The sequence below is a fragment of the Blennius ocellaris genome, assembly GCF_963422515.1.
Source record: "Blennius ocellaris genome assembly, contig: SCAFFOLD_292, whole genome shotgun sequence".
Taxonomy (NCBI): domain Eukaryota; kingdom Metazoa; phylum Chordata; class Actinopteri; order Blenniiformes; family Blenniidae; genus Blennius; species Blennius ocellaris.
In genome coordinates this window covers 4,167-25,521 of record NW_027661919.1, presented here as the reverse complement: position 1 = coordinate 25,521, position 21,355 = coordinate 4,167, and the positions used below count along the sequence as shown (strand labels likewise).

At 54.2% G+C, this 21,355-nt stretch overlaps 2 protein-coding genes across 2 annotated transcripts; one reads left to right on the top strand and one right to left on the bottom strand.

The window, feature by feature from the left end:
* Positions 1 to 283: 283 nt before the first annotated feature.
* Positions 284 to 13,528, bottom strand: top2a (DNA topoisomerase II alpha). Its single transcript, XM_080522050.1, has 36 exons — positions 13,415 to 13,528; positions 12,385 to 12,531; positions 12,166 to 12,256; positions 12,022 to 12,085; positions 11,782 to 11,927; positions 11,412 to 11,509; positions 11,128 to 11,340; positions 10,688 to 10,861; positions 10,400 to 10,501; positions 10,137 to 10,274; positions 9,921 to 10,059; positions 9,677 to 9,834; positions 9,442 to 9,567; positions 9,000 to 9,110; positions 8,674 to 8,779; positions 8,439 to 8,548; positions 7,858 to 7,950; positions 7,670 to 7,784; positions 7,475 to 7,596; positions 7,192 to 7,340; positions 6,882 to 7,113; positions 6,677 to 6,811; positions 6,402 to 6,602; positions 6,123 to 6,318; positions 5,947 to 6,038; positions 5,744 to 5,881; positions 5,583 to 5,666; positions 5,302 to 5,502; positions 5,128 to 5,224; positions 3,583 to 3,671; positions 3,465 to 3,540; positions 1,448 to 1,613; positions 1,294 to 1,343; positions 1,040 to 1,222; positions 709 to 944; positions 284 to 633 (listed from the first exon to the last, which is right to left on the bottom strand). Exons 1-36 carry the CDS (start codon positions 13,430 to 13,432, stop codon positions 487 to 489), a joined length of 4,743 nt encoding a protein of 1,580 aa, XP_080378176.1. The 5' UTR covers positions 13,433 to 13,528; the 3' UTR covers positions 284 to 486.
* A 3,584-nt stretch (positions 13,529 to 17,112) lies between these two features.
* lrrc3ca (leucine rich repeat containing 3Ca) lies at positions 17,113 to 20,821 on the top strand. Its single transcript, XM_080522051.1, has 2 exons — positions 17,113 to 17,245; positions 19,736 to 20,821. Exon 2 carries the CDS (start codon positions 19,800 to 19,802, stop codon positions 20,643 to 20,645), a length of 846 nt encoding a protein of 281 aa, XP_080378177.1. The 5' UTR covers positions 17,113 to 17,245; positions 19,736 to 19,799; the 3' UTR covers positions 20,646 to 20,821.
* The last annotated feature ends 534 nt before the right edge of the window (positions 20,822 to 21,355 follow it).

Here is a 21,355-nt window from a genome sequence, read left to right as displayed (position 1 = left end):
GTTCAGAGAACTGGTCCCTCCAGGGCTCCCGGTCCAGCCCATAATTGAGGGACTTCCTGCTCTAATCTGCCCCATCAGGGGCAACATCAGGGATGTTTACCCTCCTGATGAGCAGCTTCCTAGAGCAGGAAGGACGTTTGAAGCTGAACCAAGCAGAGTCTCAAGCAAAACACAAGTCAGACCAAACAAAAGCCCGCGACGCCCCGAGAGCCCAGAAGCTCCGCCCCTTTTCTAACACCTCCAACCTGCAAACGTGTCATTTGTGTTAAAGGAAACTTCAGTCTGGAGACACTTGACTTTATTTCTTCACACATGGAACCAGAGAAATATTTACAAGACGAGAACAATGAAAAAACAGGAAACAAACATTCAGATATAAAAGTTGTTTTGAAGATTAAAACCAGATTTACTAACTAATGTTTCAACTGAACTCTGTGGATCCCAAACGGTGGACCAGTGAAGCCGACGGTCACGTCCTCATGAGGACTAAAAGTCGTCTTCAGAGTCGGAGTCCAGCTTGTAGGCCACGGGCTTCCGGGCTCGGGAAGGTTTTTCCTTCGGCGCCACGGGAACGGCGGCGGCGTCGCCGGCGAGCAGGAAGCTGTGGTCGTCGTCCAGCCACTGCCGGGGTTTCTACGGGACAAACACATGAGACGACGTAGAAACACCCGGACTCCAGGACCGCCGGGACCTCCTGCGAGAACTAACCTTGGCGCCGGCGGCGGCGGTCTTGGTCTTGAGGCGTGAGGCCAGGTCGCCGTGGTCGTCCGAGTCGCCGTCGCTGCCGCCCGGCTTGCGCTTCAGGACGGGTTTGGACTTCGCCGGCGGAGCTTTGTCCTCCGTCTCCGAGTCGCTGGAGTCGAAGGACGGAAGCTTGTTGGCGGCGACGCTGGACGAGGGTCTGGGTCTGGACAGGGCGGCCATGATGGACGGCTGCTTGGCGTCTGGGGGGCGGAGAGCAGAGGACCGGGTGAGGCCGAGGTGGGCCGGGTGAGGGTCCCAGAGGACCGGGTGAGGGTCTCAGAGGGCGAGGGAATACCTGCCGCCTTCCTCCTGGGGGCCGACGCCTTCTGGGCCGCAGTGGAGGTCTTCTTGGGCCCAGACTCTTTGGGTTTACGCTGAGCTGGAGCCTTGGTGGGCGGAGCCTTGGTGGGCGGGGCCTTGGCGGGCGGAGCCTTGGTGGGCGGGGCCTTGGCGGGCGGAGCCTGGCCGTCAGACTGAGCTGCGACAAACCAAAGGAAAAGGTGTGGAGTCGCCTGCGACAGTGGGAGGATCCAGACGGATGGTACTTACAGTTGGACTCTGATTCTTCGGGGGTTTTGCTCTTTGACGCTACTTTCTTCCTGAAAGAGACACGAGAGGCTCAGCGGGCGGAGGAAGGAAGGTGGAGGGCGGAGGGTGGAGGAAGGAGCTCCAGGACAGCAGCGTCATGTCGCCTCTCACTCACCTGGCGGGGGGCGGCGGGGAGGGGGCGTGGTCAGACAGCAGGCTGGGCTCCAGGGTGAAGCTGGCGTCGTCGTCACTGATCACCGCTTGACGCTTGGGGGCCTTCTTCTTCTGGGCCCAGTCCTCAAAGTCGTCCTCGCTGTCGGACAGGATGTACTTCACCGCCGCTGGAGGGCCGGATCACAACGCTTGTTCAACCCAACAGCAAGACTGAACTGGACCAGACCAGGGAGAACAGCTGCAGGCGTCACATCTGGTCTTTCAGTTCAAACTGGGGGCGGGGCCTAGCCCACCCAGGACCCGGATCAGGAATCTCCGATCCAACCTGCAGGTTCCTGGTCCACGAAGCTTCTGCTGGAACCAGTCCAGTGTTTCTGCTGCAAACTGTGGACTGGATTTCCTGAACGGAGGCGAGTCTCAATGAGTCAGGAAGTCCGTACCACAGTTTGCAGCCAGCCAGTAGGCTAGTGGAGCAGCACTGTGCCGGTCCCCAGAGTCCGGCAGGCTAGTGGAGCAGCACTGTGCCGGTCCCCAGAGTCCGGCAGGCTAGTGGAGCAGCACTGTGCCGGTCCCCAGAGTCCGGCAGGCTAGTGGAGCAGCACTGTGCCGGTCCCCAGAGTCCGGCAGGCTAGTGGAGCAGCACTGTGCCGGTCCCCAGAGTCCGGCAGGCTAGTGGAGCAGCACTGTGCCGGTCCCCAGAGTCCGGCAGGCTAGTGGAGCAGCACTGTGCCGGTCCCCAGAGTCCGGCAGGCTAGTGGAGCAGCACTGTGCCGGTCCCCAGAGTCCGGCAGGCTAGTGGAGCAGCACTGTGCCGGTCCCCAGAGTCCGGCAGGCTAGTGGAGCAGCACTGTGCCGGTCCCCAGAGTCCGGCAGGCTAGTGGAGCAGCACTGTGCCGGTCCCCAGAGTCCGGCAGGCTAGTGGAGCAGCACTGTGCCGGTCCCCAGAGTCCGGCAGGCTAGTGGAGCAGCACTGTGCCGGTCCCCAGAGTCCGGCAGGCTAGTGGAGCAGCACTGTGCCGGTCCCCAGAGTCCGGCAGGCTAGTGGAGCAGCACTGTGCCGGTCCCCAGAGTCCGGCAGGCTAGTGGAGCAGCACTGTGCCGGTCCCCAGAGTCCGGCAGGCTAGTGGAGCAGCACTGTGCCGGTCCCCAGAGTCCGGCAGGCTAGTGGAGCAGCACTGTGCCGGTCCCCAGAGTCCGGCAGGCTAGTGGAGCAGCACTGTGCCGGTCCCCAGAGTCCGGCAGGCTAGTGGAGCAGCACTGTGCCGGTCCCCAGAGTCCGGCAGGCTAGTGGAGCAGCACTGTGCTGCTGCAGAGCTGAAACATTCTGCTGCTGCTTGACCAAGAATTTCTCCTGATTAATAAAGTGATGGTGAGGTTCTAAACATAGAACTAGTTTATTAGACACCATGACGTCACTCAGACCCCCACATTGTCCACATGGTTTATAGAACTAGTTTATTAGAGACCCACATTGTCCACATGGTTTATAGAACTAGTTTATTAGAGACCCACATTGTCCACATGGTTTATAGAACTAGTTTATTAGAGACCCACATTGTCCACATGGTTTATAGAACTAGTTTATTAGAGACCCACATTGTCCACATGGTTTATAGAACTAGTTTATTAGAGACCCACATTGTCCACATGGTTTATAGAACTAGTTTATTAGAGACCCACATTGTCCACATGGTTTATAGAACTAGTTTATTAGAGACCCACATGGTTTAAAGATAGAACTAGATTATTAGAGACCCACATGGTTTATAGAACTAGATTATTAGAGACCCACATTGTCCTCATGAACTAAAAGACTTTGTCCTTCTTCTCTTCTAGAGAGAAACATGGACACTCCTACATTCACTACTTCACTCTAGACACAGTTTATTACTGCCTCATGTCAAATGATAGAATAATAATAATAATGAGAATATGAAAGCAAACAGCTCAGGATTCTATCAGGATCCAGGTGTTGGAGGTGAAACGGCCTAAAGATGTGATGAAGACTGGAGCTTTACCTTTGGTTGAGCGAGCCACCCGCTCTCTGGGCGCCACCTCCTCCTCCTCCTCCTCCTCCTCCTGCTCCTCCTCCTCCTCCTCCTGCTCCTCCTGCTCCTCCTCCTCCTGCTCCTGCTCCTCCTCCTCCTCAGACTCCTGGTCGGACCAGGGGTTGGTCTTCTTCTTCAGTGGTTTGAACTGGAGTTTGGTCTGCTTCCTGTCCGGCGCTGCACAGAAGGTTCACCTCCGTGGTTATCAGGCTCTTCTTCCTCTAGTTCAGCTTTTAAAATCACCTCTCAGGTTTGACTTTCTCATGACGGCGCCATCAGGGAGCGACGACCTTTAACCCCACAGGAGGAACATTTACTCTGCCACATCCAGCCTGACGACTCAGCAGGGGGTCGACTCTCGCCGCCACAAAGCTTCACCTTTAAGAGGTTCAGACGAGCTGCTGAAATGTTCCGTTTGATAAGATCAATAAGATAAATAAGCCTTTCTTGACGTCACAATGGAGAAATGTACTGATGGAAACAAACGGCTGAGGAACTTGTTGTGAATCTCAAACTAAAGACGGGAAACACTGAAGAAAACCAGCAGGACTTGAACGAGGCTCCTGTGAATAAATAAATGTTCAACCTCTGGATTCGTGTTGAAGAAACTAAAACGAGCATTTCTGACATTGTCGAATCTTCAATTATCTATAATTTCTCTAATTATCCCAAAATGTCAGTAAATAAAATGTGTTTCTTTGTGATTCCGCTTCTCATTTGATTGGTTACTAAACATTAAAGGAAAGAACTCCTGGGAGGAAGTTAGAGTGAAGACTGTCAAAGTAAAGTCGGCGAAACGTGAAAATGTTCCACTAAAGTGAGTTTCTGACGGTTTTCATGGTGTTGGACGGTTCCAGTTCTACATCAGAGCGTTTCTGGAGACGAACACCAGCAGGAAGACGTGGACAGACAAATGATTGGTAGAAACCAGTCGGAGGCCAAACTTTGCTCTCAGAGGCACAAAAGCCCAGTAACAGTAGAAACTTGCTATTTCCTCCGTCAGGTTCTGACTCGTGCACCACCTGTCTTACAGCAGGACTCGTCCACCACCTGTCTTACAGCAGGACTGGTGGAGGACTCGTCTTACAGCAGGACTGGTGGAGGACTCGTCCACCACCAGGTGGAGGACTCGTCTTACAGCAGGACTGGTGGAGGACTCGTCCACCACCAGGTGGAGGACTCGTCTTACAGCAGGACTCGTGGAGGACTCGTCCACCACCAGGTGGAGGACTCGTCTTACAGCAGGACTCGTGGAGGACTCGTCCACCACCAGTCTTACAGCAGGACTGGTGGAGGACTCGTCTTACAGCAGGACTCGTGGAGGACTCGTCCACCACCAGTCTTACAGCAGGACTGGTGGAGGACTCGTCCACCACCAGTCTTACAGCAGGACTGGTGGAGGACTCGTCTTACAGCAGGACTGGTGGAGGACTCGTCCACCACCAGGTGGAGGACTCGTCTTACAGCAGGACTGGTGGAGGACTCGTCTTACAGCAGGACTGGTGGAGGACTCGTCCACCACCAGTCTTACAGCAGGACTGGTGGAGGACTCGTCCACCACCAGTCTTACAGCAGGACTGGTGGAGGACTCGTCCACCACCAGGTGGAGGACTCGTCTTACAGCAGGACTCACCCGGCTCCTTGGTCTTGGGCTTCTTGCTCAGGCGTGCGATCAGACCAGGTTCCTCTGCGTCGTCTCCGAACTCCACCTTCACCGCCACGCCGTCGCCCTGCGGTCACAAGCCGCTGGTGATTGTGGTGCAGAGACCAGGTGGAGGTCCGGCCTCTGGCCTCGCGGCAGACGTACCTTGGTCTTGCAGACCCTCCGGCCCTCGCCCTTCTTCTGGCCGGCCTTCCTGCTGGCCTCCGCCTTCATGGCGCTGGTGACCCGGGGAACCACGCGGCGGCCCTGCGGCGTGGGAAGGGTCTCCTGCTTCACCTTGGCCTTGCCCTTCCCCTTCCCCTTGAGGGGTGCGACGGCCTCCTCCTTCTCCTTGTCCTCGAGGCGCTGAGCGGGCGGAGCAGAGGAAGGTGTGGTTAGAGCCTCGGTCGGTTGGTGCAGTGAAGCTGACGGCAGCAGGCCTCCACCTCCAGCTCCTCGGAGAACGCAGCCAGGTCTTCCTTCCACAGGTCGGTCGGACTCTTCTTCTTCAGGATGCCCAGCTCCGTCAGCTGCACACACAGTGGAGAGCGTTCAGACCAGATGGAGACGGTGGTGAGGAGGTGGAGGAGGGTGGAGGAGGGCGGACCTTGGCGTCCCTCTGCCTGCACAGCTCCTCCTTCTTCTCCTTGCTCAGGTACCACATGGGCATGCTCAGCAGGTAGTTGTAGTCCGGCCCGCCGGCCTCCGCCTCCTCTTCGTCCTTGCCCGGTTCCTCCTCTTCCTCCTGATGGAGAGAGGGAGCAGGGTTGGCGTCGTGGCTGCTGGACGCTCAGCTCCGTGAGCTCCTACCTTCTCCTGCGCTCGCTTCCAGGCCTTGACCGGGTCGGAGTCGTAGCCCATCTTCTGCAGCATCGCAATCAGTTCCTTCTTCGGCTTGTTTTCTGGGAACGATCAGGATGAACACTCTAAAGGTAGACGCTCCTCTCTCATGATGGCGTGGTAATGGTGAGAGAGCAGCCACTCACCGATCACCAGCGTGCCCTGGATCTTCTCCAGGATGAAGCGGGCCTGGTTGGACAGCCTGGCGCTCTCGGCCCCCAGCATGCCGGCCAGCCAGTCCTTCCTCAGCACGTAGTACTTCATCCTCAGCTGGAAGAAGTCCCTGAGGACGTCCTGCACAGACTCGTACTTCTTCAGGCTGCCCACGTGGTCGAAGAGGACCTGAGGCGGAGCAGAGGAGCAGTGGAGGTCAAACAGCCGGCCCCCGGGGACCCCCTGGGTCTGCAGAGGGAGGGCGGCGGTACCATGGAGTTGCAGGTGAGGGAGGTCTGCAGCTTGAAGACTTTGTGGAGGCCGGCGGCCTCGGCCTCCCTCAGCTTGTCCTCCGCCATCTTGACCACGAAGCGCACCGTGGTGTCGGTGTGGTACTCCTTGTAGTCCGTGATCAGAGGAGGAACTTTCTCCGTCCCGTTCAGCATGGGCTCCAGAATGTTCTCCTTGTAGGCCTGGAGCACACGGGGAAACAGTGACGTCACGGGAAGCGACTCCAGACGAGGAAGCAGCTGGTCTCCGGCCTCACCTGAGTCCAGGTTTTGACGGGGAGCTCCGAGATCTCCACGGTGGTGGAGTCCACGATGGAGACCTCGCCGCTGTTCATGTACTGGTTGCTCATCACCTGGTCGATCGTGCCTTTGAAGCCTTTGTAGTTGGGAAGCTACGGAGGAAAGAAAGCGAGTGTGAGGCGCGGCAGAGAGCGCAAGGCGGAGCTGTGGCGCCGGCCTCACCATGTGCAGCGGCTCCTCGCCGTCCAGCATGCGGTGGATGTTGCTGATCAGCTCGCGCACGTCGTAGTTGGGCAGCTTGCTGGCCCAGCCGGTGCCGATGCCCTCGGAGCCGTTGGCCAGGACGGTGGGGATGATGGGGATGTACCACTCCGGCTCGATGCGCTGGTTGTCGTCGTAGTTGGACTTGAGCAGGTTGTCGTCCACGGGAGGGAACAGCAGGCGAGCCAGGGGGCTGCAGGGCGCCACCACACACTGCCGTCAACGCTCTTTATAGCACCACAGTCGTTAAAGCTATTGGACCCCTGCACACCTGAGCATGGTGAAGATGTATCGGGGGCTGGCCGAGTCCTTGCCGCCGTGAAGCCTCGTCCCAAACTGGCCCAGAGGCTGCAGGAAGTTCAGGTTGTTGCTTCCCACAAAGTTCTGGGCCAAGCCGATGATGGTGGCCATCAGAGAGGTCTGGAAGTCACCAGTTCACAATGAATGGACTGACCTCACAGCCGGCACCTCGCAAATGACCAAGACTTGCTTTTGCTCACTTCACATAAAACCCAACAAGACAACTGAACACAACCAGCAGAGGAAGGTCACACCTCTCCATGGTGATAGGCCGACATCTCGGCCACCGAGCCGGCCAGCTGGGCCACCTTCACCTCCCGCTTGTCGTTCCTCTTGAAGCAGCAGAACAGGACTTTCCTCTGACCCGGCTTCAGGCCTGACGGACAGAAACACGTTAGCCGGGTCCAGCAGCGCCTCCACAGGTAGAACTGTGCTCCGTGGCCTCGCACCGTCCACCAGGCAGGGGATCGACCTCTCGTTGTCGGAGTTGGAGAAAAGAACCAGCTCCTTGTTGACGAAGTCGTTGTAGGAGAGAGACGACGTGGCCTGACCGTACAGGTAGTCCTGCAGAGCAGCACAGGGCCAGTTACACCGGGCAGACGGTAGGGACGCCCACCGGGCCGTACCGCGGCCTTACCTCGGGCAGGTTGTGCTCCCGGCGCTGCCGCCTGTTGATCATGAAGTTGGTGAGCCACTCCTTTCGTTCGTCCACTTTCTTCTTGCTGAAGGCCTGGACAGGATGGACAGGATGGACAGGATGGACAGGATGGACACGGCGGTCAGTTCACACTGGAGGAGCAGCGCCGCCCTCCGGAGGAGACGATGGACACGGCCGTGAAGGAAACATGCATCTAATGGAAGGAGTCGGTCTGCGGAACCGTCTGGATTGTAAAATTTTAACTTCTAAATCCACTGATGTGTTTAAGAAACTTGTTCAATGATCAATGTTACAGAAATACGACACTGCGGAGGAGCAGATCAACCTTATTGATTTATTGTGTGTTTGATGTTTTGGAAGAAAAAACGGCTGCTTGTGAATGAACTGGACTGTAAAGGATTTAGTGTTGATTATAGGTTTGACTTCTTTCTGCTCCTTTTCATTCATATGAAATGCTGCTGTTGCATCGTTTTAAAGGAATGAAATAAATAATAGAATGAAGTGAAGCGCGACCATCAGCCCGGATCTTCAGCTAAAAACAAACATTCGTGGCGTCTCACCAGGGTGATGGCTTCGTCGTCCTCGGGGCCGCAGTACTTGAAGGGGATTCTGTGTCTCTTCATGTCGGAGAAATACTCCTTGGCTTCCTGCGATGTGCTGGTTCCCAAACCTGGAGGGGCGGAGACGGAACCAGCAAGTTACGGCACCAGAACCCCAGTAGGACCAGTCAACGGGCCGAGGACGGTGGCGGGCTTACTTGGCGGCTTTACTACCACACAGGGGTTTACAACAAACCTTTGTAGTATTTGATTTTCCAAGATTTGTGGCTGGCCTGGCTCTCCTTCCATTCATTAAACTCAGGAAGGCTGTAGAAGGACAGGTGAGTCTTCTTGAAGGACGCCTGGAAAGACACAGGTTCACCTCCTCACTCACTTTTCAGTTCTCAGCAAAAACTAAAGAATTAAACATGGCAGCAGCTTTCGCAAATACTCTTCTCAATAGCCACCAGATGGCGCTACTGCTGCCAAATCCTCTGGGAGCAAAACCCACCTTCCACTCACAGGAAACGCTTTCAAGGCCAATTCTAAAGTAAGAAGACACCTCCTGCCAACACTACGCACTTTGATGATGGGAGTGATGAACTCCTCCAGGAAGTTGTGGTGCAGCAGCGACGGCCAGTTGTGGTGGATGAAGTTGATCAGCAGCCCCTTGATGTGGGATCCGTCTTGATCCTGACAAACATCATCACGGTGAAGTCAAGACTCTTTGAAACACACTCACGATGAAGAGAAGCTCCTAGAACTCTACTGAAGTAACGAGTGGGCGGTGAACTGAAGCCTGACAGGAGCTGCAAAACCCGACAAGGTGGAGATTTTCTCCAACAAGTCGGAGCAACGAGGCTCCGGTGGGAAAGACGAGGTGAAGCGCTGGAGACACGGTTCACAGCAAAACCACAATCCACAGTCAAAACTGAGGCTGGACTGAAGCTTCAGGATTCCATGAGAGTGAATGTGACGATCTCTGCAGAACCTCCGTCTGAAGAGACCGACCACTGAAACACACCTGATCGGTCATGATCATGATCTTTCCATAACGCAGAGACTTGAGGGATTCCGGGTCGCTGTAGTTCTTCTTGTACTGGAGACCCAGGATCTTGATGATGCTGTTGATTTCAGCGTTTTCCATAATCTGGGGAGGAGCAGAACAACTTTTTATGCTCTGGGCTTTTCTAACCACCAGCTTCAACTTGGAATTGTTGATAAAATGACTAAGAGTCCTGGGCCCTCTTCTGACTGACCTGTTTGTGCGACGCCTCCCTCACGTTGAGGATCTTCCCTTTGAGGGGGAAGACGCCGTAGCGGTCCCTTCCCACCACCCCGAGCCCAGAAACCGCCAGCGTCTTGGCCGAGTCTCCCTCCGTGAGGATCAGCGTGCAGCCGACGGAGTTCCTGCCGCCTGCCACATGAAGAACAGGGAAAGGTGGGAACGTGAGTGAGGCGTCTTTATTCGTCAGAGCCTGACCGACGGCGGCGCCACGTCACCTGCGTCGTTGGCGTCGTCCAGCTTGGGCACGCCCTTGATCTTGGTGTGTTTCACTGCAGAACACTTCTTGTTGAGCTGCGACTGAGCCTTGAACCTCACCCAGTTCATCACGCTCTCCACGATCCCGGAGGACGTGGCCTGCAGGGCACAGGGAGACGCTCAGTCTGGAGGCTTCTACCTGTAGGGGGCGCCAGCGGCGCGGCGCTTCACCGCACCTGTTTGAAGAACTTATCGCTGAGGGTGCAGCTGGAGCCAAACTTCTTGTGCTGCAGCGTCATGTTCTCTTTCGTCTGGGAGTCGAAGGTGGGGTTTTCAATCAGGCAGTTGATGAACAGCCACATGTGGTTCTTCACCTGGGGGGGGGGGGGGGGGGGGGGGGGGTTTCAATAACTGGCTCTTTAAAGATTCGTCAGAAATCATCTCAGGACTGGAGCTTCATTGGGTAAAAGGAAAGTCTCAGACAACAGGAAACAAATACCTGGAAAGGCTTGACGGCCACGCCGGCCTTGTTCCTCTTCTTCACCACCTCGATGAGCTTCGTCACCACTTGGTCAGCCACGAAGTCGGTGTGCCGGCCCCCCTGCAGCCCGGCGGACACACCCACCACATTCACACAAAGAAAGTGGCTTAATCAGAAAGAGAGCGAGTGGCTGGGGAAGCATCCAGACGTGTACTTAGAAGAACATGAGCCACCACTTCCTAAAGGCTTCACACCACATCGTGGTCAGAACCGCCCCCCCCCCCCCACCAGACGTGGAGGCCGTACCTTGGTGGTGGCGATGCTGTTGACGAAGCTGATCTGCTGGAAGCCCTTCTCGCTGGTGGTGAGGCAGACCTCCCAGCGCTCGTTGGCCACCTCGTGGATGACGCTGAGGGGCGAGCCCTGCTCGTCCACCTTGTCCTGCAGGTACAGGTCCACGTAGCTGCGGAAGCCGCTAATCTAGGGTGCAGGAGAGAGTCGCAGGGTTTCAGCTCCACATTTCACCTGAACAACAGAAACATTTCAATCAAGCAGCCACGAAGAGTCGGGCTTAAGAGAGTCAGGTTTGTTGAACCCGACAGCAGAAAGAAGTTCGGCAGAAACTTAATTTGGCTTCCAAACGCAACGTTAGAATGTTGAAGGTCGTCGAGTCCTTGAACCAAAACCACCTTGAGCCTCTGGCTCAGCGACGGTTCCTGCAGGAACACGAACGTCCAGGGACTTACCGGCAGCCTCTTGCCGTTGAAGAACACCCGGACGCCTTTGGAGGAGCCGGCGATGTCGTACGCTCTCCGGGTCATCAGAGCCACCGTGTCTCTGTCCAGGACGCTCATTTTAAACTTGGGCAGGTCTGGACTGAACGTGATGCAGGTGAAGTCGTCTCCATCGAAGGGTTTGATGGCGGACTCCCCGGCCCTGCCCATGTTGTCGTACCACGTCTGTGGAAGTCACAGTGATGAGAACCTCCTACAGGCCAGAACAGACCAATGCAGTGCTGCAGCCTTCCCACCTGCTTGAAGCTCCTCTTGGACTCCCGACACGCCGTCTCCACCGTGAACTTGGTGCTGAAGATGTTGCAAAGCTTCGCACCATAACCATTACGCCCACCTGAACATGGACCGTTGGGATTTTGGTTACTTGGAATGAAAAACATGGACAGTAACAAACCAACAACCAGATACTGAAGCTTGTTCACGTTTCATTTCATTATTTACTTCATTCATTTAAAACGATGCAACAGCAGAATTTCATATGAATGAAAAGGAGCAGGAAGAAGTCAAACTTATCATGTCTGCCTCTTATCAACACTAAATCATAAATTGTCATTTTGTCAGGGACTTGACTACAAGTGATTATTTTCCCCCCCCACCCCCCCTCACCTGTGACTTTCTTCTCATCGTCGTCATAGTTACTGGACGTTAGCAGCTGTCCAAAGATGAGAGCAGGCACAAACACCTTCTCCACCTTGTGCTCCACCACAGGAATTCCCTTCCCGTTGTTCCACACGCTGATTTTGTTGTTTTCACTAAACAACAACAGAAACCATCATCGATGTAGCTGGTGGGATGACCAGCTGGTTTGAGATCTTGACCGGCGGTGCAACGGTAAATATTACTCACACGTCGATGTTGACCTTGATACACGACATGTTTTTGTCCCTCTGCTTGTTATCGGCTGCATTTACTGAGAGAAGGAAGACGTTTGAGCACGGAGGGCTCAGAAGCGCCAAACCACAGTAAACAGCACCGGTGTCGTTCACTCACCAAGGATCTCGTCGAAAATCTTGTAAAGTCCCGGCACGAACGTCACATCGCGACAATTCAGCTGAGCGTCGGCGTCATACACCCACATTTGCTGGAGGGAAAAATCCAAGTTACTTCGCTGCAACAGGTGCAATTTCAGATCACATGAATCACTAGAATGTAGAATAGCTTTTAACTATAAGAAATGCAGCAACTCAAGTGCTGTTACGCGACTCGTACCTGAGTGACGGGCTCCACGGAGCCGACGTAGGAGTCTGGGCGGAGCAGGATGTGCTCCAGCTGCGTCTTCTTCTGGTAGATCCTCTCCACCGACAGACGCTTCGGGTCCTTCTTGCTCTTCGCTGCCGGCTGGTTGTCCAGAAAGGCCTGAGCCGACGACAAACCGTTGCATTTAATCTAGCTGGGTATGGCGTCTAATGTGCATCATGTCATGGCCAGACAGCGGCAGGACAAACATTTATAACCTCACTCTACTACACAGAGATGCAAAGAAAACTAAATATGACAAACTGACGCTCATAGTCACACCAAGTCATGAGTTAACCGGCTATGCATGTTTTTTAAGTGTGGCTGCAGGAGAACAGTATGGAGGCTGTTCCATCCTGCATTATGAAACCAGCAGGGATGATTTCATAATTATAATCTGGGATCCACTGATTTGTTATAGTCGATAAAGACAAACAACGGTGTAAAACACTTCCGTGGCCTCACGTCTGAGGAAACAACTTCATGTTCAGGTTTAGTTGATTCTATATACATTTTAAACTCGCACAGCGAAAATCTCCTCCACCCCACCGGTGTTACGGACCAACTGGTTTCCATGTTAACTGGTGACTGACTTCCTTTAGCGTCCGTCGTTTGGCGCCGCTTGTAACAGCAGCTGATAAATCCAGATATAGAAAAGGTCGCATACTTCAAAACTCTTGTAAACGCGGCAAAACTGCGTTCGCCAGGAAAACTACGGGTTTTCAATATTTGCTAGTAGCAACAAGAACGGCTGGAGGAATTTTGTCACCAGTTAACGGGGGAACCACTTAACCCAAAACACCGGCTGTTTGCGAGAGACTCCTTTAGAGTCCGCGCTCATTTGTTTTTAATCTTTGTAACAATGGGACTTACGTAATAGCCCCAAAACATGATGTAATGTTGTTACTGGACCTCGTGGAAGTGTTGTTAAGTAGCTACACGTTAGCCTCGAGCTGTTAGCGGGACAAGCTAACGGTTCATTTACATAAAGGAGCGTCGTTACCCTCAGTGGTTCCGCCATCCTGTCCGTACTGCGGATTCACCTCGAAGGAAAGTAAAACCTGCGTTTCAAACCCGCCAGAAACACTGAAAAGAAACTTCTCACACGGCGAAGTCCGCTTCCAGAGGAAGATTTCAAGTTGTGAGGCTCCGTCTGGCGGCAGCGGGCGAACCAATGACACGAGCGCGCCCTCGCGCAGCTGTCCAATTGGAGGGACGCGGGCTCGCCTACGTCATTTAGACAGCCAATCTTGGACGGAGGAATACGTGTGAATCCGCCCTCTATTTGTCTTACGGCCAATCAGTTTAAAGAAAACGACCAGTCATGAAGCTGGAACGTCTCACGTGACCTAGAATCCGGAAACGTGGTGAAAAAACCAGAGATCGTTGTTATTCCTTCGTTTTATTTAAGTACAAACAACAACATGAGTACAATGGAAAGGAAAACTAACATGTGAGGCAGAAATAGCCTCAAATAATTTTACAATTCAAACAAAATAGTGGTATATACTTCATATGTGTGCAATACTATCATGTCATCCTGTGTGTATATGTTTATATATGTTATATATTGTGTATATATTTCAGTGTACTTGCATGTCGCCACTGTACTTTATTTTGGTTCTTCTTTGTATTCCGTTTTATTAAAACCCCGTACTGCTGGACAGACTCCAGAAAAGGTTTTTCCCCCAGAGCCAGTAAAAGTATATATATTATCTCATTATCTCTATGCAGAAAAACCACAGCGTCCTTTGTTTAAAATATTCATGTGCCAGTTTTACTCAGTGCAGTTTCATGGAGGAACTGATGTTGTTTAACAGACCAACACTTCTGGTCAACATTCTGAAGAACTTTTCTTTTCCAAATATTCCTCAAATATTATGTTTAAAAAAGGCTTATGATGATGTGGGCGTATAAAGTAGGGTTTAGATTGAACAATCACTCGCATATGTTCAAATGAGTCTATGCAATCTTATTCTGATTTCCTGTAATACTGTTTTTGTCAAAGTATATTTTAAATGTTCGATTCCCTACCTGTACATATGTTGAATAAGTGAATCTGCCGGCAGCAGCCTCTTCTGGTCTATGAATGGGTGAATGTGAATAACAGGATTAAGAAGTGACTGTTCAAATGGTGGGAAAACATTAAATCAGTGAAATGAAGTCATAACGTGTCCTTATTCACTGTACAAGTTATATAACTGTCTATTAAAGCCGTTATTCATTCATCTTATTTCCCGACACTGACATTTTAGTTTGTCTTCCTGGAAACGTTCCTCTTCTGCTCCGGTTCACCAGGACGCCTGAAACGGGAAGAGAAGTCGGAGTTGGTCTGAGCGAGGAGATTCCTCCTCTGGAGTTTTGTTTCAGGGAATCTGTTTGACTTGTCTCAGTGTGTCTCACCTGGCGAGGACGTCCAGTTTGTCCCTGTGGACGCTGGAGGACCGACAGGAAGGACGCTGAGCAAAATATGCATAAAATATATGCACACTTAAGTAAAATGTGAATTTCTCTGTCAGCTTCTCGATGAATCATATTACAAACAACATGTTGGAGAGACCAGTAGTTAAGATCCCAGTGCGCTGGGAGGAGTCCTGACCTTTAAGGTGAAGGGCCCTCCCCGCCGCCATTGTGGAAACGTCTGCAACACACAATGAAGGACCAAGAATGATTCATTACTTTGAAAGGGCAGTGGAAAGCAGCTGCACTTCTATCCTGCACCGGCAGGAAACGCCCGGCGGCGCGACGACCTCACATCTCACGTGTTGAACTTTACGACCTGCGGCGCCGAGTCCTCCGCGGGTGTGTCCTGCAGGCAGCTTCAGGGGGAGGAGCCTCAGGGGGTGGGGCTTCAGGGGGTGGAGCCTCAGGTGGGCTTCAGGGGGTGGAGCTTCAGGGGGTGGACGTTCTTGAGACGTTGTGGAGACGTTGTGGAGACAATGTGGAGACGTTGTGGAGACGTTGTGGAGACGTTGTGGAGATGTTCTGGAGACGTTGTGGAGATGTTCTGGAGACGTTGTGGAGACGTTGTGGAGACGTTGTGGAGACGTTGTGGAGACGTTGTGGAGACGTTGTGGAGACAATGTGGAGACGTTGTGGAGACGTTGTGGAGATGTTCTGGAGACGTTGTGGAGACGTTGTGGAGATGTTGTGGAGACGTTGTGGAGACGTTGTGGAGACGTTGTGGAGACGTTGTGGAGATGTTGTGGAGACGTTGTGGAGATGTTGTGGAGACGTTGTGGAGACGTTGTGGAGATGTTGTGGAGACGTTCTTGAGACGTTGTGGAGACGTTGTGGAGACGTTGTGGAGATGTTGTGGAGACGTTGTGGAGATGTTGTGGAGACGTTCTTGAGACGTTGTGGAGACGTTGTGGAGACGTTGTGGAGATGTTGTGGAGACGTTCTGGAGACGTTGTGGAGATGTTGTGGAGACGTTCTTGAGACGTTGTGGAGACGTTGTGGAGACGTTGTGGAGATGTTGTGGAGACGTTCTGGAGACGTTGTGGAGATGTTGTGGAGACGTTGTGGAGACGTTGTGGAGACGTTGTGGAGATGTTGTGGAGACATTCTTGAGACGTTGTGGAGACGTTGTGGAGACGTTGTGGAGATGTTGTGGAGACGTTGTGGAGACGTTCTTGAGACGTTGTGGAGACGTTGTGGAGACGTTGTGGAGACGTTCTTGAGACGTTGTGGAGACGTTGTGGAGACGTGGGAGCAGTTTGGCCTCCCGGGTCACTGCCAGGCTGCAGGACTCCTCCACAAGCTGATCCGGATCAGAAGCCCGGCCTGGTCTTCATGCACCCGTAATGTGATGAAGGATCCGGGGAACTCTGCTCCGGGGAACTGAACCCATTTCCTGCTGCTTCTCTGTCTCAGGTTCCACCGATCTGATCTCCCTCTAATGGACTCACAACCTCCTGCTGTACCAGGAGCTGTACAGAACAGCAGTATTTCACTTGTCTGATCAGCTTTACCATCAAAGACATCAAAGGAAAGAAGTTAATTATGAACAATCTGTGGCACCAGCATGAGACTTTGGGTTGAGTATCCCACTTTATTGATTTTAATTCCATTAAAACCTCATGCCCAGCAGCTTGGCAGGCTCCCCGGGGGGGGGGGGGGGGGGGGGGCTGTTTCCATATGGGTTTGATTGGGCTTCCTTATCGGCTGGCAGCAGGCAGGAAGAGGCTGGAGGCCGGGGATCCGTGGAACAACGAGCTGCAGATCAAACATGATTAGTGTGGCAGGCAGCCCCTATATGACTGTGTGTGTGTGTGTGTGGGGGGGGGGGCACTGTACTGAAACCTGATGCATGAACATGAAACCTGCTTTACTCACAGCAGTCAGGGTGAGAGGCTGAATGGACGCAAGCCGCCGCTCGACGCGCCGCTTCTGCACAATCTCGTGCGTAAAACCGCGTTCCGCACCGCGCGTCGCTCATTTCAACGGGTTCTCCAGCGTCGCTCATTTCAACGGGTTCTCCAGCGTCGCTCATTTCAACAGGTTCTCCAGCGACGCTCTGCAGCAGAACGCGAGACGCCGCCGTCAGTGACCGTCCTGCTCCTCGCGCTGCGTCCTTGCAGATGTTTCCTGGTCTTTTGGTTGCGTGGAAACTAAAAGGCAGCGCCGCGCCGCGCCGCGCGCCCTGGAGCGCAGCAGGAGCGCGTCTCTCTCCCTCTCCCTCTCCCTCTCTCTCTCTCTCTCTCCCTCTCTCCCTCGCTCTCCCGGATGGTAGCAGACTGAGAGGACCGCTTCTGGAGCCGCTGGACGGTTTTATTTTCGGGCTCTGGCTCAGAAGAGGCATCATGGAGAGAAGAGGCGAAGCGGCAAAGACGTGAGTGTGTGTGTGTGTGTGTGTGTGCGTGTGCGTGTGACACTGATCAGAACCTCATTGTGTTCTTTGCAATGTCCCAAACGTTCCTGATCTTCTGATCCTAATAAGAGGAAGTGTTTGTATCGTCGTTGTTATTGGACGAGTTGATTAGTGGTGGTATGACGTCAGAGCTGCAGCCTCCCGCTGTGACTCGATGGAAGACAAACTTCAGCAGGACGTCAGTCCACGAGGCTCCTCTTCTTCTTCTGCTGTCACTTTATGATCTCTTCGAACTTCCTTGTTAGTCTGACGTCCAGTTAGACACGTGAGCAGCTGAAGTTTGTATTATAGCTCTAAGCTCTTCAAGTCATTACTTGAGTACTCAAGTACAAATGTAACTGTTCAGGATGTAAAAGGAGCTGAAAGCAGTGAAATGTGATTATCGCTTCATTAACCGTCACACCTTTGATTCTAAATGCTAAAAAAGCTCTTTTCTTTCCTGCTTCACTTTATTTTCCATATTTAACCATAAAGTGGCCTGATGCAATATTCATGCAGTGTTTGCAGCCTGGAAGCTGTGAGAAGGTTCGAGCTGCACAGAGACAAGAGCATCACACAACTCGATCGTCTCTGGAAACTTCTGCTGGTTTTTAATTGGCTTGGTTTTTGTCTTTGAGTCCAGACGGTTGTGTCTCAGTGGAGGTCTGGACGGTTTATGTGCCGTCAGGACTTTATTGTGGAAGTGAAAGCTCCATGACGCAGCGTCTTCCTGGAGAAGTGCTTGTGTTTGCCTGGACGGTGGAGACATCAGTCCCCAGGACGGGCTTCCTGTGACGCTTTATTTGGGCGGGGTGTGACTTCCTGCAGCGCCGCCCTTCTAATCACCAGCTGCAATTATCAACATCCTGACGCTTCATCTCGTCCACAATTATTCCGACTCACTTTTCCTCCACATGTCATTAGTGTCTCTGTTGTCTTTGTAATGTCCTTTAATAACGTCCTTTAATAATGTCCCTTAAATAACGTCCTTTAATAACGTCCCTTAAATAACGTCCCCTAACCTCTTTGTCTCTACCACCCAGATGTCATGTGTCTAATCTCCTTTACCCACACTCCTCCTCCTGCTCCTCCTGCTCCTCCTGCTCCTCCTGCTCCTCCTGCTCCTCCTCCTCTTCCTGCTCCTCCTGCTCCTGCTCCTCCTGCTCCTCCTCCTCCATCACATCAGTTCAACCCTGTTTTGTCTTCGTTCCAACAGAGACGGAAATCCTGTCGGTTTCTTTCCTCGTCCTCCATGAAGACGTGACGATAAACAGAACCAAGATCTCATCTCTCACACACACACACACACACACACACACACACACACACACACACACACACACACACACACACACACACACACACACACACACACACACACACACACACACACACACACACACACACACACACACACACACACACACACACACACAGTGTCATGTGATACTTGGAGGCACTTACAGATGGATTTCATTGTGTAATCTTGTTAAGTGGATCTGGTCCAGCCTCCAGCCGCGTTCCACAAATGAAGCAGTCTGGTAGAACCGGTAGAACCGGTCTCTGTGAGTCCAGCGGGTCCTGGTAGGTCCCAGTGGAACCGGTCTCTGTGAGTCCAGCTGGTCCTGGTAGGTCCCGGTGGAACCGGTCTCTGTGAGTCCAGCTGGTCCTGGTAGGTCCCGGTAGAACCGGTCTCTGTGAGTCCAGCTGGTCCTGGTAGGTCCCGGTAGAACCGGTCTCTGTGAGTCCAGCTGGTCCTGGTAGGTCCCGGTAGAACCGGTCTCTGTGAGTCCAGCTAGGAGATCAGATCTTAATGAAGGGTTCAGGTCGGAACCTGCTGGTCCACCAAGTCTGAAGGACGTCGGTCAGACGCTGTCTGACTGGACGGACTCTCTGGACCCCCCAGGGACCATCCTGGACTCCAACCAGTCTTGTTCTAGAACGTCTATTGAAGAACCAATCAGAGTCACTGCAGGTTGATGTGGCTGGAACGTCTCCAGAGACCCTGAATGTCCCCGTGTCTCTGGAGGACGTCTCTGCTCTGAGGGACATCAGCTCCTCCAGAGACACTGAATGTCCCCGTGTCTTCCTTCATTTATTGAGTCTCAGATGAAGAGACGGTTTGATCCCTGGACTTTCCTGGAAATCCACCGAGGGTCAGGGTCTCTGGGCGCCGGCATGCTGAAGTGAGCTTCGTGCCGTCTCCCAGACCACCGCCCCCCCTCCCAGACCACCGCCCCCCCTCCCAGACCACCGCCCCCACCCCCAGACCACCGCCCCCACCCCCAGACCCCCTCCCAGACCACCGCCCCCACACCCCCTCCCCCTCCCCCCCACAAAGGACGCCACGGCTTAATCCTCAGAGTTGTGCAGAAGTAAAGAATCGCCCAGAACCACCTGGTCTCCACTGTCTCATGTCTCATGTCTCCTGTCTCATGTCTCTTGTCTCCTGTCTCTTGTCTCATGCGGCAGGTTGGTCTGTCCCCGGGGGGGTTGACGTGGAGCTCCGCCCTCGGCCCCTGAAGCATGCCCCACCATGTTGCCGCCTGCAGACTGGCTGCTGCGCCGCCTGGTGGTCCTGAGCCTGGTCCTGATGACCCCCGGCCTCCATCAGGCCTCCACCGGGCCTCCGTCGGGCCTCCGCCGGGCCTCCCCCGGGCCTCCGCCGGGCCTCCGCCGGGCCCCCCCCGGCTGCTCCGGCGGCTGCTACTGCTCTGAGAGCCGCGGCGGGGGCCGTACGGTGCGCTGCAGCAACCTGCAGCTGACCCGGGTCCCGCCGGACCTCCCCAACGACACCCGCCGCGCCTACCTGGACTACAACCTGATCGGCGCCGTGCCGGCCGACGCCTTCCTGGGCCTGCCGGACCTGGTGGAGCTGGACCTGTCCCACAACCGGCTGAGCCGCCTGGAGCCGGGGGCCTTCAGGGGCCTGGCCGCCTCCCTGCGGGTCCTGGACTTGTCCTCCAACCGGCTGGCGGACTTCCGGGCCGAGGCGTTCGGGGGCCTGCGGGCCCGGGCCAACCTCAGCGACAACCCGTGGCACTGCGACTGCGGCCTGCAGACCGCCTTGCCCCGCGTGGCCCTGGAGCCGGCCTCGCTGGCCGGCCTGGTGTGCCACACCTCCGAGCCGGAGGACGCCGGCGTGGCGGGCCGGGCCTTGCTGCTGGCGCCGGACGCGGACCTGTGCGCGGCGGCGAAGAGGACTACGGACGTGGCCATGCTGGTGGTCATGTTGGGCTGGTTCGCCATGGTGGTGTCCTACCTGGTGTACTACGTCCGCGCCAACCAGGAGGACGCGCGGCGCCACCTGGAGTACCTGAAGTCGCTGCCCAGCCTGCCGGGCAAGTCGGAGGAGTCGTCCACCGTCAGCACGGTGGTGTGAGGCTCCGCCTCCCCGCCGCGCAGAGTGGTGTTCCTGCTCAGGAACATGAATAATTCATCCTCTGCTGGCCACCGCGGCTCCGCAGGAAGTGAGGCTCCGGCGCCACTAATGGGATACAAATGGAGTTTGTCCAGTGGAGCGTGGAGCTCGGAACGCCGGCGCCACTTCCTCCTGGAACCACCTTCACAATAAAAGTACCAATGTGTTTTACATTTCAGTGGTTTTCTTTTTTCCTCAAGTCTGATTGTGTAACGAGGCGCTGATGGTTCCTGAGAGCAGTGACTCCAGGGGACTCACTCACTCACCTGTTCACCTGTTCACTCATTCACCACGTCACCATGAAGGCTGTCTGGTAATCATGAGAACCAATCGACAGTTAAAACTGCTTTGATGGACGTCGTCTAACAGAGAACGACTCATTAGGGATCGTCAACGAGGACTTCCTGTGTCTCTCACACACACACACACACACACACACACACACACACACACACACACACACACACACACACACACACACACACACACACACACACACACACACACACTCTAAATGATTGAAGTGCAGCAGGATGAGGCCGTCGTCTCAGTGACCCAGTTCTTGAGGAGACGAAGGGACGACGCCACCGGGGATCGTCTGCCTTGCTCAGAGGCCTGACCTGCCCTCACCGGGGGGGGGGGGGGGCGCGCTTTACAAGGGACACACACAC

Coding starts and splice junctions, on each gene's coding strand:
- top2a (XM_080522050.1), bottom strand. Junction 10,060..10,136: donor GCGATAAGTTCTTCAAACAG/GTGCGGTGAAGC, acceptor TGTGCCCTGCAG/GCCACGTCCTCCGGGATCGT. Junction 5,667..5,743: donor GCAGGCAGAGGGACGCCAAG/GTCCGCCCTCCT, acceptor CTGTGTGTGCAG/CTGACGGAGCTGGGCATCCT.
- lrrc3ca (XM_080522051.1), top strand. CDS start 19,800: ATGTTGCCGCCTGCAGACTGGCTGCTGCGCCGCCTGGTGGTCCTGAGC.